Below are 18,576 nucleotides of genomic sequence, written 5' to 3'. Positions count from 1 at the left end.
TGCTGAAAGACTGTAACAGACAAGTATTGATGCAAGTGCTTTGGCTGAAATGCCTTGAAAATAAAAAGTATGCAGAAATTAAAGAGCTGTGCACAGGGTGTTTCTGATTGTAAATTGTAAACCTAAACAGTGCCATTTGGTCTTGAAACAACCTTACATTTTCTTCAAAGCCCTGGCGGTCTCTTCGATGGCCTCTCGGGGCTCGTTCGGAGGCGGGATCTTCAGGTCGGTCGGCTCCACCCCCCACACCTCCGTCGCGTAATCCGTGATGGTTCGGTCGCTGGAGAACTTGCCTGTGGCCGCGATGTTCTTGATCACCATCTTCGTCCACTCCTTTGGATTCTTTTCAATCCCAAAAAATATAAGCAGATGTTAACTATGCACAGCTTCAACATGCTTCTGTGACGCTTTCTGTGAAACAAGTTCAGTTTGAGGCAGTTTGAGTTCAGTTTCCTCATAATTCTTAGCGTTTGTATTAACCTGCGTGGAGTACCAGATGGGTGGGGTTTGACGGCATCAGGACAATTAAGGTAGTGTCAGCTAATCACTTCAAATATAATACCATTACAGTCTCTCCTGTGGGTGTCTAAAGTTTCTGGCACTCACTGAGTTATCCTGTTTGGCAAAGCCCACCCATCTGGCACCAAAGAAGACTAATACAAACCATAAGAACTATCTGCAAATACAATTTGATCCTTGTCTGTTTGAGGCAAATGTTACCTGATACAGTTTGCTGACTTTCTCTTGGCTTTTCACGTAGGCTTCGAAGTCTGCAAACACTTTGAAACTGAAGAGAGAGCAGAAGGGAATAGAGTAAGCTCAAGTCCAAAAATGCCAACAAAGGCCAAAAATAAGTGTATGAGGAGAGATCCATGAAAAACTGAAAAACACTGACGCCTACTAAGGCAAAATGATTGATGACCTCACAGTAAAAAATTAAAGAGTAACTAAACCCTAGACCACTTCTGTGGTTTTGCTGCTATCTAATAGCTAAAAATGTGCTATTGCAATTGCCATCTGCTTTTGGCTGGTCTTTGGTGCCAGGTGATGTCACCATCTATAGAGTCCAATAGCAGATGGCAATTGCAATAGCATGCCAAACCTACAAAAGTGGTCTAGGGTTTACTTACTCTTTTAAGTTATTAGCCATTCTAAGACCTTTGCCAACCAAATGATAACATTTTTGGAGATGGAATCGAGTGACAAATTTCAACTTTTTAAATATGGATTTATAGTATTTTGAAATGGAACCGAACCAAATGTGGATTTACAGTAATTTACTGCATGTTGCTCACCGGTCGTATTTGAAGAGCATCTCGGTGAGGTCTTTGAAAAGCTCTGGATTTTTGGGGCTGAAAAATCCACTCGTGATCTGGTCCATGACTTGTTTCAGCTCTGGAATCTTCCTGTAGTATGTCATGGCATCGTATCTAAGAAAAAAAGAAAAAAAATTGGGGTATTTTATTAGACACAGAAAAGATAATACAAAAATGTAATAAAAAAATCTGAATAAAAAAGAACCCTGTACCCTTTTTTGTCCAGTTCAGCCACGTCCTCCACCCTCATGCCGAAGATGAAGAGGTTCTCCTCTCCTGCCTCCTCGGCCATCTCCACGTTGGCTCCGTCCATGGTGCCGATGGTGAGCGCTCCGTTCAGCATGAACTTCATGTTGCCTGTTCCTGAGGCCTCGGTGCCGGCAGTGGAGATCTGCTCTGACAGATCTGTGGCAGGGATCACTGTAGGAAGACGAGATCATCACAAGTTGTAATCAGCATGATTTTTTTTTATAAAAATACACCCGTCATGAAGTGGGGCTGCAACAGAAAACAGCGACCCATCCCCTCTAATTAAGACTTTGTAGATTTGCAGAAAACAGAAAAATGTTCTGCTATCTAAAACATCAACGGTAGGTTTTGGTGTCAGTCCCTCAGAATCAAAGATCTAGAGCTTCTGTGTAGACTCACCATTTTGACATTCAACAATCCATCACAGAAGAGGCGGAGACCAATTTCTCCACCCACAGTAGCCTCAATAGACCAGAATGCAATGCTGCTACAAGACATGTTGCTTTTTGAGGGGTGTGACTGTCAGTGCTACTCAATCTCTGCACATGGTGCATTGAATTTTTATTATCTGATGAATGAGAATAATTCAATGAAATATAATGAGGCACTTGGCAGAAGAATTTTCTCATATAACCATCAAGCTGACAAATGCAAAATGTATACATGACATGGCAAAAGATTCAAGTGCATCGGTCGACATGCATTTTGTCTTGTTATGGACAAAAAAAAAGGTTATTAATATGAGAGTTTTCTGTGTTGTACCTTTCTCTGCGAGGGAGACCCTGTAGTTCTCCAGGTAGATGACCTTCAGCTTGTTGCCCACCACCGGGTCGTTGTTCACCACATCAGCCACAGAGGTGATCAGCTTGATGATCTTCTTCGCCATATGATACCCAGGAGCGGCCTGCAGGGGGAGACGGTGGATAGTTAAAAAAAAATCATACTCTTCCTGACTTGCAGTATCTGTGTGTCTCCGTAAAAGCTGTTTGTTCATGTTTGGTTGAGCCGCTACCTTGCCACCGATGATCATCGTCCGCGGTACAAAAGGTGCAGTGGGGTTCTTCTTAATGCCTTGAAAAAAGGGACACAAATTGATTATGAGTGATAGTTACAGTGGTAATATTTGTTGAGCAAGTTTGAGGAATATTCCCAGCAAAAGGAAATAGATTTACATGCAGGGAAAGTCAGTATTTTTTTTCTGGGTAAAAGGAAGTTGCTTGTTGCACAGAACAGAACATCAAAGCTGAGTAAGAGGAAAAAATAAATAAATACAATTATTATAATAATTGTAATTATTATACATTATTGCCCAGATTTGCCGTGTTCAAAACAGTCTGTATGTGGTTGACGGTTGTGGAGAAAATTCCACACCTGACTGAAATGCGATTGCAAATAATTCTTAGCGTTTGTTTTAACTTGCTTGGAGCACCGGATGGGTGGAGTTTCCCACACCAGGGCATGTCAGATGGAGTCAGAGAGGTTGTCGCTCACAGAATAGCAGACCTGTGATTACTTATGAAACTCTCTGGCATGACTAATGTGGTGTGAGCAGTTCACATACGGTTGTACATGACGATGATGTGCAGGCAGTTGAGGAGCTGACGCTTGTACTCATGGATTCTCTTCACATGGACGTCAAACATGGAGGACGGGTTTATTTCTACCCTGTACTCTTTTTCCAGGTACTGGGCGAATTTCACCTTGTTGTCCTTTGAGAGAAAATGAGAAATACGTGACTTGCAGGAAAGGAGTCATTCGATAAGGTGAAGCTGTTGAATCACAGCTGTGGCCTGTGACCTGTGCTGACATGTACTGGCTTTAACGCAGCAAAATGCAATGTTGCAATGCGCAAATAAATCGGGTTGTTTTGCCCTTTGCCTGTTGTGACGTGCAGAAATATGAAATGACTGTGAGATATCGTCATGTGTGAACTAGTTACACTCCCAGGGTTAGGAGGTTTATATTCCCACCAAAGCCTTCCATGTTTCAGATGCATGCATTCATGGCACTGCAGGGCACTTGGTTATGGTTAACCTGTAACCTCTTTTCATGTCAGATGATAGAGCCGCTAATTTTCTAGTAAGCCTTATTTTTAGTAAGCCTTCTTCGAACCATAACAGCCCGCTGGGCTAAATACAAATACACCATCTGGATATTACCATGCCCTATTCTCCTCACTGCTGAATTTTTTATGTCCAATTCATTTGTGGCTTTGTTTGTCATCTCGATTTTTTCCTTTTTCTTTTTGGAGGTGGGATATTTTCCCTTAGGGTTTCTTTTTAATCGCACCTGAACACTTTGTATTTCTTTCATTCATCTCCTCTCTTTTTGTTTTGTCATTTGCATGTACACACAAACCGAGGCTGGACCCTACCTGTTTGACTTTAGAGACATCCCGGATGAAGGCAGCATCGTCGACAAAGTCGTTCAGCTTCCTTAGCTGGCTGAGGTCTTTCACATAATCCTCCCCGATAACCTAAAGAAGATATTAAAGGTCACAAATAAATCTGGATGTGCAAAACAAACCTGCTTTTTATAAGGAGAGTGTGTAGTTCATTCTACTTCATATATATATTTTACTGAGCTATTTGGAAAGCTGAGTGGAACAGGCTGTAAGAGACGCAGGAGAGAAAGCTCTGCCAAGATTCGATCGTGCGCCAGCTGGGTAATATATTGTTGCGGAGGCAGGGGTCTTAACCGCTACACCGTGTCTTGGCACTCGCTCATGTGTTTGTTCCTGTGTCAGTGTGGTCAGACCTCGGCTATAAGCTCCGCCAGCCCGGGGTTGCAGAGCAGCAGCCAGCGTCTGGGAGTGATGCCGTTCGTCTTGTTCTGAAACTTCTCTGGTTCCAGTTCACTGAAATCACGGAATCTAGACGAGAAAAACAGGAAAATGTTCTAGAGGAGGAACTTCAACTGATAATGTAGAGGGGACAAAATAATAGAAACACATCTACAGGAATATCAAGTAGCTGATAAGGAGTATGGCTGACTCATCAGACCATATTCCTTTTTCACTGCTCAGGAGTTTTTTGCTCTTTACACCAGGTTATAAGTCTTTGTGCTTTGGTTCTGAATGACAATAATACCACTGGCAATTAATGGTAATTAACACCAGCATTGTGAAGCTTACAAAGTACAGTTTTTGTTGAGAATGTGTCAGAGAGGTGTTGATTCATTCCTGTGGTAATCTTTTTGAGGCCAGAGTTATGTGGTGTTTTGCAACTATCCCTTTAACTGTCTATCACCCCCAGTTTTTGCTATAAATTTTCGAGATTGTTTCGAGATTGTAACCCTAACCCTTTTCTTCAAGTTCCTTAGAAAACACATATATTAAAGTGATGATTGACAGGCCTCTTTTAAAACTTACAGATACTGCTAATTGGCATTCAACTTAATAGTTACTAAGGCAGCTACACAGGCGAGTCATGTAGCTGCCTTAGAAACTGTGATTTAGTTAGTTACTGTGTTTTTGTTATTATCTCTGTATGTGTTTTTTTAAGCTGGGTGTCATCAGCAGAGGGCTTACACATCAGTCTTGATGATGTTGGAGTGTATCTCAGCGACTCCGTTGACAGCGTGAGATCCCACGATGCACAGGTGAGCCATGTTGACCCTCTTGCATCCGTCTTCTTCAATTAGAGACATTTTCCGCAGCTTGTCCATGTCTTTTGGAAAGAGGGTTGCAATCCTCTGGAGTGAGAAACAGACACACACACATTAGGCTGGTTGCACAGACACAACGTATAGGGGAGGGGGAATAGCAGATTCATATCTCATAGGACAGTACAGTCAATATGAGAGAAGATCCATTACTTTGTCCCACAGCAGAAATCAAGAGTGAAGAATTTTTCCTTCCCCTCTATCTGTGATGACATGTAGTTACACGGCTCCATAGGAAGGGAAGTGAAAAAGAAGGAAATGGCAACTGCGACAGTAGGATGATCGTCTGTGTTTCTGAACTTTAAGCCTGATTATAATATTCATACTGTAGTTGTAAAAGGTCACATTAGCTTTCTATGCTTTCAGAGTTAGTCTCTTTTTTCAGCGGTGTGAAATCACAGATTAGAGTCTTCTCTGTTTTTTGGAGAGATATTGACGTTCATAAATAACATAAGAAATAGCAATTCTTAAATAGAGTGATATTTGCCTTTAATCCGTGCTCATGGAATCAGCCTAATCAGTCTTATCCCACTGAGCAATTTTACATTGATTAGCTAAATGGTTATGAATGTTTAGGCTAAAATTTGGCTACATAGGATTTAAAAGTGAAAGTTTAGTAGACACCCACATCTTAGACTATGTCTTCTGGGGTATCAAAAATAAAGTTTTATCTTTTACATAGACTTCTTTGGTGCAGATATATTTTTAAAATATGTAATAATGTATTTACTGCTTGGTCTAAAACTGGACTACACATCGCCAAAAAGCTCTTGGGCTATATGAGAGCTAAAGCAGAGATGTAACTTTGAAATGACATGTAGTGCTCAGCTATACACTTTCTTATACCAAAGGCACATGCATGGCACTTTTAAAAACATTTTACTTTTCCATTCGAATTTCTTCCAGACTACAGGTGTGTAAGCTGCAGTACGTACGTCGAGGTGGATCTGGTTGATCTGGTAGATGATCTGCAGGTGTCGGGGCAGCAGAGTCTCCAGCAGCTCCACCGGCCAGCGCTCCAGCGCCTCGGGCAGAACGGTGTGGTTGGTGTAGGCAAAGGTGCGCTTGGTGAGGTCCCAGGCCTGACGAGGAGGGAGGAGTTTACTTTCCCTCTTGTTCAATATCATGTCTGAGCTTTGGAGTTAATTACATGTCAACAATGCAAACGTGCTATGTTGTGGTACGATTTGATACTGAACATTGAACAATCTTCTGTCTTATACATGAACATTATACAGACTGGAATATTTCTTACATCTTGCCACTATGGCTTTGACCCTTGACCTCCTTTGTGTTGGTTGGTGGTGATTTGGGAATTTAAGCCTTTTCTACTGTTGCACTCAATGTAAGTCACTCTGAATATGCGTGCTAGCTAAATGCCTAAATTGTAATGCCATGCCATCTCATTCTCACCCACCGTGTCCCAGTCGAGTTTCTCGATGTCCACAAAGATCCTCATCAGTTCTGGGATGGCCATGGCTGGGTGAGTGTCATTCAGCTGGATGGCAACCTGGAAAATACAACATCCAACAATGTAGTGACTGGGGGTGTGTTTCCTCTTCAGATCAGTAATTGTTGCTGAATAACAGTAGGCCCCATAAGTGTTTGGACTGCAACCTGTTGTGTGATAATATCTAATTAGTTTGGCAACTTTATTGTGAGATGGCGATAAAGTTGAAGTACACACAAGTGTCAGTTTTACTTCTAGGCTGTTTTCAGCATTATTAGATGGTCAATTAAAAAGCTGACCCTGAAAGCCTGAAAGATAGGGACCATGCATAAAAAGAGCACTAAATTACATAAGGCAGAAAACTATTGTTACACTGCTCTCTATGGGTTGAAATGTTTAAGCATGTTGCACTTCTGGCCGCACAATCAGTGATATCAAAGCAGGTGTTTTGCCAAAACCAATAGAGAGAAATGCAACAATTTTCTGCCCCATGTGAAAACACCTTAAAATTACGTGGGCAATTCGTAAGACTTTCACTGCCCTATAGCACAAAATGATAATATCTGCAGGGTTTGATAGGGTTGTTGATCTATACTAATGAATCAATGATTACCAGGTGCTGAGATTTCTGCCTTTACAAACTAACTTTCCAGCTCATATTCTGTTTTTGGAACCAAAAATTCAAAAGGGCGAGGGCCCTTTTGAATTTCACGACCCTCCCAGTCCCCCTTCACTCCAATTTCCACCTGCTCAGTGATGGAGCAAGTGACCGCAACACATTTCCTTCTCAAAAAAGCAAATGACAAAGCAATATTATTATTCCAGTATTTTGCATCTTGATATATCACCTCTTCACTATACATTTCTGTTGGATCTCTGCTCTATTTGTCTGTATTTTGAAAAAGTGACTTTATTGTATGTGTCAATTAGAGGCCACTGCAATTCAAGAGGAGACTTATGTGCCACATCAGCTCTATCAATGTTGTTGCAATTCCTACTTTTTAGAGAAAATTGCTGTATATAATGCATATTTTACTAACATCTAATATTTTACTTACATCTAATGTAATAGTCTGTCTTCCCCAAACGTGACACTTCCGCAGAAATCAGTTAGAACTAGACGGCACATGATTCAAAATAATCACTTCTCTATTAGCTCATTTGTACCACTGTATAAAAAGATTACTCACTTTCTCCTTGGTGGAGAATACAGGAAGTCATGCTATGATGAACTGTACTCTTCCCATGCACGAATAAAGCTACTCTTTATAGCAAGAGACTGAGACTCAGCCTGGTCATTGGTAAACCCTGAGAGTTTTCCTTGATCTAAAACCTACAACAGAATATTTTCTGCAACACTCTGGTCACCAATAGAAGTAGATAAAGGCCAGATTACTTCTCATGTCCCTTTAAAACAGACATCCAGCACTTCAGCCTCACTCTCACTGCCCAGATACTGTTGGAGCTCACTGTACACACTTGACTCTGAAGCCTACTTTGTCTGGGAAGCTCTCAAACGAGCTGCGGCCGGCGGTGCCCTTCTTCGTGGTCTTGAAGCGACGGATGATGTCTTGGAGTGTGGCCGCCACGACAAAGTACTCCTGCTTCAGACGAAGTTCCTTTCCCTCAAAGAACTACAGCACAGGATTATGTGGAGAGGAGAGACCACAGTGAGAGTAAAGGCCGTGATACAGTAGGCAACTTTTTGGGCAACAACAGATGATCAAAGTTCCCAGCAACAGGGGAAATGTGAGACACGGGGTAAAAATATCTATTCAAATAATCCCTGGAAAAGAAGATGTTCCTTTGTCATTGATGCAAAAATGCTCAGGCGCCATTATTGTCGCCCATCAGCATCGCCCAAAAATAATATCTTATCGCATATCACTGCATTTAGAAACACATACACACCCACATGAGCTGAATGAGTAAATATTGAACTTACATTGTCGTTGGGGTAGAGCACACGAGAGATATTCTCTGCCAGATTTCTGTCCAGAACAGCCTGGATGTAATCTCCAACATTAACTAAAGACAGTTGGAGTACATTTCAGTTTCCTTGATACAGCAGGGATTGCATCTGTGTTTACAATTGCTCGTAATTAAAGTTAAAAACTAAAATTAAAAACTCTGCAGGAGAGGAGAGGAGGAAACTGCATTTGTGATATTTTGCAAGTCAGAAATCTTGCTGCAAGGTGCCAGTGTTGCAGCGGTTTCCTTCTCTCTTTGCAACGTTTAGCTTTTGAAAACCTATAGTGAAATTCTTTATTGCAAAAAAAGTGAGTTTTTTACGTGACAAAATTGGCTTTGGCACTTACAGTCTCTCAAGTTGAAGTCATTGGGAGCGCGAGCAGACCACAGCCTCATGGTGTTCACAGTGTTGTTCATGTAGCCTGGGATGGGGGTGTCGTAGGGCATGGCCAGAACCACCTGCAGTCACAACAACAAACAGTCAGAGTCAGCAGTAATAAGAAGACAAAGCACAGTATGGATAAACAAGGTGATAATACAAAAACAGGAAGAGAAAACTGACTAATTCTCATATTGATATACTGACACATTTTCAAAGTGATATGACAAATAAACTGATAAAGATGGCATAGAAATGTCGCCACTTTCCCAAGTGATATTGACAGGTTTACAGTAAACTTACCTATCAATATCTAATTCACAGACATCTACATCTACAGTACCTGAGTGTCCACCCATTTGGAGCCTTCTGGTGTCTCCTCTACTCGTCCGTAGAAGTGAACTGGTAACATGTACTCAGGACGGGCTTTCTCCCAGGGGTTTCCGTGCCTCAACCAATCATCCGCCTCCTCCACCTAGGTCGATAAAGGGTACGTTTCAGTATAATGCTGTTGGATGGCAGGGGGGCCTAGTGGTTGGAGAGACATCCTTCAACTGGATGACTCAGGTTTAAGTGCTGAAGTGCTGTAGTGTCCTTAAGCAAGACACTGAATCTCTACCAGCACAAGCAGCGCCGTTCAGTAGCTGAATCTGACCTTTGGCCTCTCTGAGGAGGGGGGCAAGAGAATAACAAAATTCTCTTCAAGGATTAATCAAGTATCACAATGTTAAATTAAGCACAATCAGGTTCATGATCATATCAGACTCTGTGTGAAGTGCTGAATAAAATGCACCGATCACTTTATACACTGTACAGTCGCAGTGCTGATTGGATGTGCAGGTTCATCCATCACAGTGAATGAACGATGAGCATAAATCCAGTTCAGTGTTCAAAAGTGCATATTTACACTGAGGGTTTGCACTGCAAATAGCCAAAAAGGGCAAAAGCCTTTAGTTGTGGGAACTCTTATCACAAAATACGCAATCATGTTTTTGTTTCTGAAGCCAACCGCCACCAGCTAATGCAAGCAACGTTGCACCACTCCAACGGTGCTAAAGGGGGCAGACCACAAGCTAAGTTACTGTTAATGATTAGCTTTTGATGTAGTGACCTACTTCATCTGTACTTTGACTTCAACTTTGACTCCTAACAGCATGAACATAAGCAGAGAGGAGAATCCATAATTTCATAATAAAAGATAAAAAAAGGATCTATGACCTTAAAAAGAGAAGCTGTGGTGTTGTATGGTGAAACTGAGTTCCAGCTAAACCCTTGCATCATCATCATAAGCAAAATACTATAAATTAGATCATTTGTGACAATTAAACTGTGATCGATGGTCTTTGGTGATTTGAACTCTATGAGAAAAGCAGGATTTAGCTGCAGTTACCTGCCAGCCGTCTCTAATCTTTTGGTTGAAGATTCCATATTCGTATCGGATGCCGTAACCGTACGCTGCAAGACCCAAGGTGGCCATCGAATCCAAGAAGCATGCTGTGTGAAGAAAATAAATCACAATCAGATATAGAATCGAAAACACAAAATCTATAGTGCTATATAGAGAAATGAAAAAGGATGGTTCATAGTGTTGGTGGGGAAATAAGTGTTCATGTGCTAATTTACACCGTCTCTTGCAACATTGCTGTGGCTAAGGTTTGCAAGTTGCTTCAAATGTTTGCACACAGAGGTATTTGATGAAATGAACAACTGCCAAGGTAGCCCAGGAATTTTTCAATGGAGCATTGTTTTAATGGAGACAATAAGGTGTTTGCAAGAAAGCAAAGTAACTGGTGTTGCATACATTTCCTGGTTTGCAGGAAGGAACAGAGTGGCACAGTACTTTCCATTGTCAGTTAAAAACAGCATGTAGTTAATTTTTTTCTGTTTTCTCTTTCCTCTCTGCTGTGAGCTGGAGATACCATAAAAACTCTCTCTCTCTCTTTCTCCCTGTCTCTCTCGCTGTCTCATATAAATGCATGGGTTAAAAACATGTGCAGCCAGATACCTGCCAGTCTGCCCAGACCTCCGTTCCCCAGACCTGCATCCTCCTCCATCTCCTCCAGGTCCTCCATGTCCAGGCCAAGCTACAGCAGAGAAGAAGAAGAAGAAGAAGGCAACTCTAAAGCCTACTGCTCACATTTTTAAGAGAGTGGAAAAGGACATCGGTTATTATGTGTGTTTCAAACATGTGTGGATGTTGTTGGCTCTTTTTTTTGTCCTGTATTGGAGTGAGGTTTGTGGCTCCTGTGTTTGCAGCCTTGTTCTTCTGTCTCACCTGGTAGATTGCCTCATCGCAGGCGTTCTGCAGCCCCAGGTTGATCATGGTGTTTTGCAGCGTCCTGCCCATGTAGAACTCCAGAGACAGATAATACACCCGCTGGGCAAGGAGAGCACCATGTAGAGACAGAAACACGGAAAAAGGCTGAGCACAAACAAACCTTTTCATTCAGTCAGAGAGACTGGAGAGAGCTACTTCTCAACAAACATCAAAAAGACTGAGCACAAATGAATCTTCCTGCTGTTCTTTTTTTGATTATGTCTTTATTAAATGAAGGTGCGGAGGATGTAATATAGAATTCATGAAAATATTTGGGTTAAGCAACCATTTTCCTGCAGGAAATAGCTGTGTAAACATTATGCAACTACCTAGAAATGTGTCCTGGAAATTTGGAAAAGCTTGATGCAACAGAAACTTTGCACGTAACTAAATAAAAAAAAAACAAAAAAAAAAAAACATGTCACATAAACTACTAAATTTGTTTTAAGTGGCCAAAGTATATTTGCATGTATACTTGCAGGTACAAAGTCAAAATTTATAGTGTTGTGAAGAAAATGTATTTCCAGTGTCCAAAACATATTTCAAATGCCATCTACATGCATAAATATATATATTTTTGGTTAGGTTTTTGAATATTGTGAAAGATCATAGCATAACAGCATATTTTGAAGTTTTGAAGTGTATATGATAATGTAGTTTTTACAGTAGGCTATGGGTTGGCAGATAGATTGCAATGCAGAAAATCCATTTGTCCAAAAATATATTTCAAAAGAATATCATCTACATGTAAAAATATTATAACTTTACATAACTTTTGGGCGTGTCTAATAACGTGTAATGACCATTTTTGGACATTTTGGAACACACCTACATGTGAAATGTATTTTTTACAGTGTGTGTTGACATGGAGAAGAACAGGATTCAGCTCAGTTTCAGACACTGAAGCTGTGATCCTGGATCCTGGACTGGCTGACAGGTGAACTTTTACCTTCGGGTCTGCTTCATAGTAAAACTGCTGCGTCCTGATCCATCGCCCCACCAGGTGATCTCTCACCGTGTGAGCCAGGGCGAAATAATAATCCCGGGGCGTCGCAATGTTTCTGTCCTTCACCAGAGTGAAGTGCAGATGGCGGTTGAAGCCCTTCTTCAGCTCGGCAACATTTTCCACCCCGACAATCCCCCTGATGCTGATCTGCTTGCGCTTCTCCTGGTCGGTGAGAGGTGTCGCCATGGTCGGCAGGTTGCCCGAGTTGTCCGACTGGGAATGAAGTTGAATGGTAAAGTGGAGGCGATTTTTGATGCGGCAGTCTCCTCCTCTTTAGTTTTCATTGGTGGGTGCAGGGGGAGGGAGTTTCCCCGGCCAGCCTCTGGTGATCTGCAGAGCTGGGCAGGGGGAAAGTTTGATAAACTATACAGGAAGAGAAATACATAGATATATAAAGGATAAACCCAACTAAACTCAGTACTCAAACTATTTATCATAGTAAGTTATATCAAACTCATGTGAGTTATATGAAGATCTTAAAAAGAAGAAAAAAAAAAATACTTTTCTGAAAATACTATTCATTTTTGTTTACATTGTTGGTTGTTTCACTTTTATGAATGGATTAACAGATAGATAGATAGATAGATAGATAGATAGATAGATAGATAGATGGACAGACAGACAAGACAGATACAGATAGATAGATGGATGGACAGACAGACAGATAGATAGATAGATAGATAGATAGATAGATAGATGATAGATAGATAGATAGATAGGTAGATAGATAGATAGATAGACAGACATAGATAGATGATGGATTAGGCCTAGATAGATAGATAGATAGATATTTCAGGCGCCATGACTCCTTGTTGACACCTATTTATTGAATATTCACACATACAGAAAACACAGAGGCTCATATTACACTTCAAATAATCATAATAATAGCAGTAATGTGGTAATGATAGTCATATAATTCATAATAATCATAGTAATCATAATAAGTGTCAAAATCATGGTAATAACAATGTTCATTTCATAGTCATAAAAGTCTCCATAGACATTTTTGAGTAGCATTGTAAATAACAGAACATGACATTCCATCCTCAAACAGGGCAACAAATCACTTTGGAGTTAAAATGAGGTTATAATGTAGATAACACACACGCACACACACACACACACACAGGCACACACACACACACACACACCTGTACAGTGGGAGAAATAACATCCAGCGTCGCCCAGCGACTATGTGTAGCTTTTTAATAATTCATAAAAGTTTGCCAGGGACTTACGAGGCTCTATGATAGACTTCAGATCTCTCCCACTAGTTTGACCGTTAACAACATTAAGGTGTTTTTGGCTGGTTCAGAAATAAATGTTACAATCACACACTGTTGGAGAAAGATAGGACTTAAAGATTCTTCAAAGGTTTTGTCATTTTCAGCTCATCTATATGATTGGAACAACACACAATTATATTATTTTCCAACAAAACAAGTCAATAACATCACATATTGACACAGAATGTATTGCGTGAGTATATATGTTGAGTTGAAAAGAAACAGAACTGTGTGGCATCCCAAACTAGACATATGGATGTGTTGAAAATGACATTTTATTTCAATACATTGTTAGTTCTGCTGTTGGATTGAACCCAGTGTGTTTTTGTCCTGGAATCTGAGGTTGTGTAATCCTGTGATAATGGCTGCACTTGTCTCGGTATGAGGAAGCTCTCGCTGCTCACTGACCCGCTGGTAAATGGCCTGCTTTTGTACTGTAAATATTTCAGAGTGGGAGAGAGAGAGAGAGAGAGTCTAGTGTTTTAATTGCAGCCGGACAAAAGGCTTACCTTGGAAAACAACCAATTAACTGTTGCATAAATCAATGTTTGAATTCAGCCTTGCAGCCTGGGCAGCAGGACTTTAGCACTATCAATCCACATGCACCCCAAGCACATAACATACTGGAAATTATATAGTTTACTGTGCACGGCCATTTTACCAGCCATGTGGTACCAGTCCCAAATGATTTACAATCAATGTAATCCCAAAGGAAACAAAATTCACAGAGGAATCGGAAAGTAAGAAAGACCTCGCCACACCTGACTGTATTATTCTCTTAAATACTGTGGTTACATCCATAGGAAACATAATTAGTGTTGAGTTTTGCCCTTTACTATAGTAAAAATATGTAGCAGCAGGGTGAAGTCAGGCATCACAGATGTTACAGTAGACTCTGCTGAAGCAATGAATCTAGTTTGTAGCAAAGTTATATTGGTCTATTGGGTATTTGGGGGGAAAAGGCACACCCATGAAGCTTCAACACAGGATAGCACCTTAAGTATATGTTGGACATGTAAATCTCAGGGCAGCAACGCACACGGCAAACATTTGGGCAACTCAGATGGGCAACAGTCACATGTAGTTGCCTCAACATTTGTACTTTAATCACTTTGTCATCATTTTGTTGCCAAGAAACATCTGAAGAAATCAGATGTTGACCATGTGTCTCACTTTGTTGCCTGTTGCAGGGAGTGTTGCCCATATGAGTTGCCCCAAAAATTGCTTAGCACATCACTGTTCTTGCTGTTGCTTTTGGAGAACATAACCTGGTTCTCACGATAACTGATATTACTCTCCAGTTTGAGAACAAAATCAAAACTACTTCTGTAAGCATGTACATAAAAAGATTTCATTTGGACCACCTTTCTTTAATAACTATATATCAAATAAAGCAACAATGATGAATTATCATTGGAAAAACTCTGAACATCAATAACTTATTTAGCTATACACCTCTTCGCAATAGATTCATTTCAATAACAATAGTACAAAACTACCAGGATTCAGTCACCTACAGTAAAAGAGCTATACCTAAGCAAGTTGCAATAGCACCTTATTCAAACAGAATATGAATCCAATCAACATCGTCATCCATCACATTGTCACCATGACCATCATCACCGTCTTTCACACTGTTCATATCAATAAGCAGGATACTATATATATTAAACAAAATGACACCCTCCCCTTTTGAGAGCTGCACTGTGGAGAAAGGCTGCATGAAGGCCTTGCTTTCCGGTTGCATTTATACACTGATGCTGTATTTTTACAAACTATATAGAAGGTTCACACAAGCTAAGCCACTATAAGAGCGCCTCGTTTACACTGACGAGAATACAACAGGAACACAGTTGAGAGTCGGACTATTGCTCTCTTCCAGGGATCACTGCAGCCGCTGCCTGTTCCTCATCTGCACACACCAGTTAACAAACGCTTTGTTTTTTAAGTTGTGCTCCCCCTGGTGTTTGAAATATATGACGATGCTCGTGGGCAAATGGCAGGAAAAGGAAGAAAAAGAAAGTAATATACAGGATATTGTGTTAGTTTGTTTGTTTGTGTGTATGTGTGTGTGTGTGAAAGAGAGAGAGAGCAGTGTGAGAATGAGGAATGAGATATACTCAAATGTATGTGGATGGTATGATGGTGGCTCATTTCCCTTAGTCAACTCATTTAATTTGCCAAAACACGCTCTTTCCTTTAAGCACAGCGGTTATATCGCATACCATCACTGCACATTATTTTCAGTAATAACATTCACAGTCCAGTTTTGTGTCAAGAGGATTTCATCTGGTGGTTGATGCACTATAGTATCTTCAGCTGTAGTTTATCTGTATAATGTGAAGATACAACGTACAGATGGCAAAGCACAGTTCGTTTTGACAATGACCTGCGGATGGTCCACGTGTCCAAGGTTTCGCTTCGGTACGATAAAGGCATGGCTCAGCGCTGGATGGGCCTCAAACAGGGAGTCAGGGGGTCAGTTGGTCAGGGGGGGAGGAGGGAGGTGGGTGGTGGGGTAGGTGGGGGCGGGGGGTTCATAGTTAGTTATTCACTGGCTGGATGAGTCTTCAGCACACGGAGCCAGTAGGGTCGGCCTCTCCTGGGGTGTAGAAATCGGGGATGGGCAGACCGGTGTGCAGAGTGACCTACAGAGCATGAGAGAAATACACAGCGGTGGAAAAAGTTCTTAGATTCTTTACCTAAGTAAAAGTAGCAATACCATAATGGAAAAATACTCCATTAAAAATAAAGGTCCTGCATTCAAAAGTTTACTTAAGTGAAGGTATAGAAGTATTAGCAGTAAAATGTACTTAAGTATCAAAAGTAAAAGTACTCATTCTGAAGAACGGTCCCTTTCAGAGCATGCATTAATAATAATAAGTATTTTAATGTTGTCGGTGGTTCAGGTGGCACTAGGTCTAACTTCTCCATACTCTAACAATGCAACATATTTTATGAGCTTATTGTAAGTTTTGCATGTAAAACTTTATTCTGCAAAGTGACTAGTAACTACAGCTGTCAGGTAAATGTAGTGGAGTAAAAAGTACAAGTCTCACAAAATGAAAATACTCAAGTAAAGTACCAGTACCTGAAAACTGTACTTACGTACAGTACTTGAGTAAATGTACTTAGTTACTTCCCACCTCTGGAAATACAGTTACATACAAATATAAAGTGATTTTATTGATATGGCAAATACATTTGATTTAATCACTGTCTATTTTTATTTGATTTCATAGTTTTAATATATTTACTTACTGACTGTGAAATACTGTAACTTTGCTTTTGAACAGATTTGTCAGTGTGTTTAAAGTCCCTGTTGCTGCCTGCAGGTGGAGATGTTGAGCCGTTGCCTCAGTAACTGAAGTGTTTTGGAGGCACTTTGCTATCACTACCAATAGACCTGATTAAAAATGAGAAAGCTGGCTGAGAGCAACAATAAATTCAAAGCTACTAACTGCTGCTGAGCCTTTGAAGTTTTGTTTTTCTCATATTACTCTGAGCCCATATTTGTAAAACTCATAGTAGGAATGCAGACTTGAGGCCAATTTACCAACTTTGACCCAAATAGTAATAATAATGTGATACTTTATTGATCCCAATGGGGAAATTCTGTTTGCTCGCCCCCCTCCACACCCCACTCCACTCCCTGTGTTGTGTTGTATCTGTGCTAAAATGTCTCTTACACACTACATTCATCTGGACCAGTAAAGTCAAATGTGACTCTAGAAATACAGTATATGGTTCATAAATACCGTACAATAATATACACAGTGTCATTCCCAGCAGCATGTGGGCCTTCTGTACCTGGACGTTTCGGTTGAGGCTGATAGCCGGGTAATAGACGCCCTCCAGGGCTTCGAATGCCACCGGCCCCTGCTGCTCATCGTTGATGAGGAAGATGAGGATCCCGCGGGTGAAGTCAAGCAGCACTCCTATTGTGCCTCCTTTACTGATGCCGCCATCCGTCCTTAACAATCACACAGAGAGAAACCAAAGAAATAAGCAACCTTTAACAATCCAAGTGCAACCCTCAGTAATATGTAGTAAAATTTGTAAGACACACTGAATATTTCTAATATACAATAATAATACATTTATTTATATAGCACTTTTCTTCAACTGTAAGAACAATAAAAGAAGAAACAAGTAAAAGAAGTAAACAATGGTAATAAAACATCAGTAAATAAAAGCAATGAGAACTGTAAGAACAGTAAAAAGAAGCAAAATAAAATCAAGTAAAAGCATGTTTATAGAGAAATGTTTTTAAAAGGGACTTAAAAGTTGAGGGTGACAAGGACACCACTAAATATTAAAAGCTCATTTCTGTTATGATTCACTTTGAGAAACACAGACAAAGAGACAGACAGCACTCTTAACGTTGAGTAAAATGTGTAAAAGGTGAGACTTCTGCATTGGTACATGGAAGCAAAGATGAAGAAGCATCAGTTCCTTCCTACCTGTTGGTGTGCGAGTTGTTGTGCATGAACCAGGAGCGGTTGTTGTCCACATACATGGCCCAGGCCTTGTCGTCCTTCCCCAGCATCACGTCCTTCAGGACGTCGGCCCGGGCGACCCCGAAGGCCGGGTCCGGGTGGTTGTCGTAGCGATCGACGGTCATCTCCCAGTAGTGCACGCCGCGGGAGAAAGCCGAATTACCCATGACCACCCTGTCGTCGTAGCTGTTGCACGTCACCGTCAGGTTGTCGTTGGAGAACATGATGTCCGGGTGAGCGGAGGCCGGGTCGAATGTGAACCAAGCTACTGTGGACACACACACACACACACACACACACACAGACACACACAGGCGTACATGCACACATAGTTTAGCATCAATAATGACTGATACAGTCAGAACATTATTATGAGCATGAATAGACTTAGATATGAGACTAGAGAATGAGGTTGAATGAGGTGAAGTTACACTGGA

At 40.9% G+C, this 18,576-nt stretch overlaps 2 protein-coding genes across 13 annotated transcripts in view; both read right to left on the bottom strand.

Moving 5' to 3' along the window:
- Positions 1-20: 20 nt before the first annotated feature.
- pygl (phosphorylase, glycogen, liver) lies at positions 21-12,557 on the bottom strand. Of its 3 annotated transcripts, XM_071524518.1 has the most exons (20): positions 12,295-12,557; positions 11,304-11,405; positions 11,034-11,112; positions 10,419-10,522; positions 9,372-9,503; positions 8,997-9,108; positions 8,624-8,706; positions 8,175-8,312; positions 6,646-6,738; positions 6,164-6,310; positions 5,095-5,258; positions 4,323-4,437; positions 3,940-4,041; positions 3,127-3,274; positions 2,578-2,636; positions 2,328-2,469; positions 1,529-1,736; positions 1,296-1,430; positions 721-787; positions 21-342 (listed from the first exon to the last, which is right to left on the bottom strand). In XM_071524518.1, exons 1-20 carry the CDS (start codon positions 12,535-12,537, stop codon positions 154-156), a joined length of 2,562 nt encoding a protein of 853 aa, XP_071380619.1. In that variant the 5' UTR covers positions 12,538-12,557; the 3' UTR covers positions 21-153. The 3 variants fall into 3 exon arrangements, with proteins under 3 accessions (XP_071380619.1, XP_071380620.1, XP_071380621.1); XM_071524519.1 differs by lacking the exon at positions 11,304-11,405; XM_071524520.1 differs by lacking the exons at positions 11,034-11,112; positions 11,304-11,405 and having other exon boundaries at positions 10,419-10,436; positions 12,289-12,557.
- Positions 12,558-16,155: 3,598 nt separating this feature from the next.
- trim9 (tripartite motif containing 9) overlaps positions 16,156-18,576 on the bottom strand; it is a 37,251-nt gene continuing 34,830 nt past the window's right edge. For 6 of the 10 annotated variants that reach the window (XM_071524485.1, XM_071524484.1, XM_071524487.1 and 3 more), the window contains 3 exons: positions 18,104-18,407; positions 17,451-17,613; positions 16,156-16,288 (listed from right to left, as the gene is read on the bottom strand). In XM_071524485.1, the coding sequence (XP_071380586.1) occupies positions 16,211-16,288; positions 17,451-17,613; positions 18,104-18,407 (545 nt within the window). In that variant the 3' untranslated portion in view covers positions 16,156-16,210. The remainder of the gene's footprint in view (positions 16,289-17,450; positions 17,614-18,103; positions 18,408-18,576) is intronic. The other 4 variants (XM_071524488.1, XM_071524489.1, XM_071524493.1 and 1 more) reach the window with 1 other exon arrangement.

Source organism: Centroberyx affinis, unplaced genomic scaffold (genome assembly GCF_046629955.1).
Source record: "Centroberyx affinis isolate AG114_WGS23_722 - 3 ecotype Tasmania unplaced genomic scaffold, CSIRO-AGI_Caff_v1 ptg001198l_1, whole genome shotgun sequence".
NCBI lineage: Eukaryota > Metazoa > Chordata > Actinopteri > Beryciformes > Berycidae > Centroberyx > Centroberyx affinis.
The sequence above is the reverse complement of the archived record's forward strand: the minus strand, read 5'-3'. Positions and strand labels throughout refer to the sequence as shown.

What these genes read in the sequence shown, in the direction of transcription:
- pygl (XM_071524518.1), bottom strand. Translation starts at nt 12,537, where the DNA reads ATGGCGACACCTCTCACCGACCAGGAGAAGCGCAAGCAGATCAGCATC. An exon ending in AGATTAGAGACGGCTGGCAG is followed by an intron (nt 9,504 to 10,418) that starts GTAACTGCAGCT and finishes TTATCGACCTAG; the next exon opens with GTGGAGGAGGCGGATGATTG. An exon ending in AACATCATCAAGACTGATGT is followed by an intron (nt 4,438 to 5,094) that starts GTAAGCCCTCTG and finishes TTTCTCGTCTAG; the next exon opens with ATTCCGTGATTTCAGTGAAC.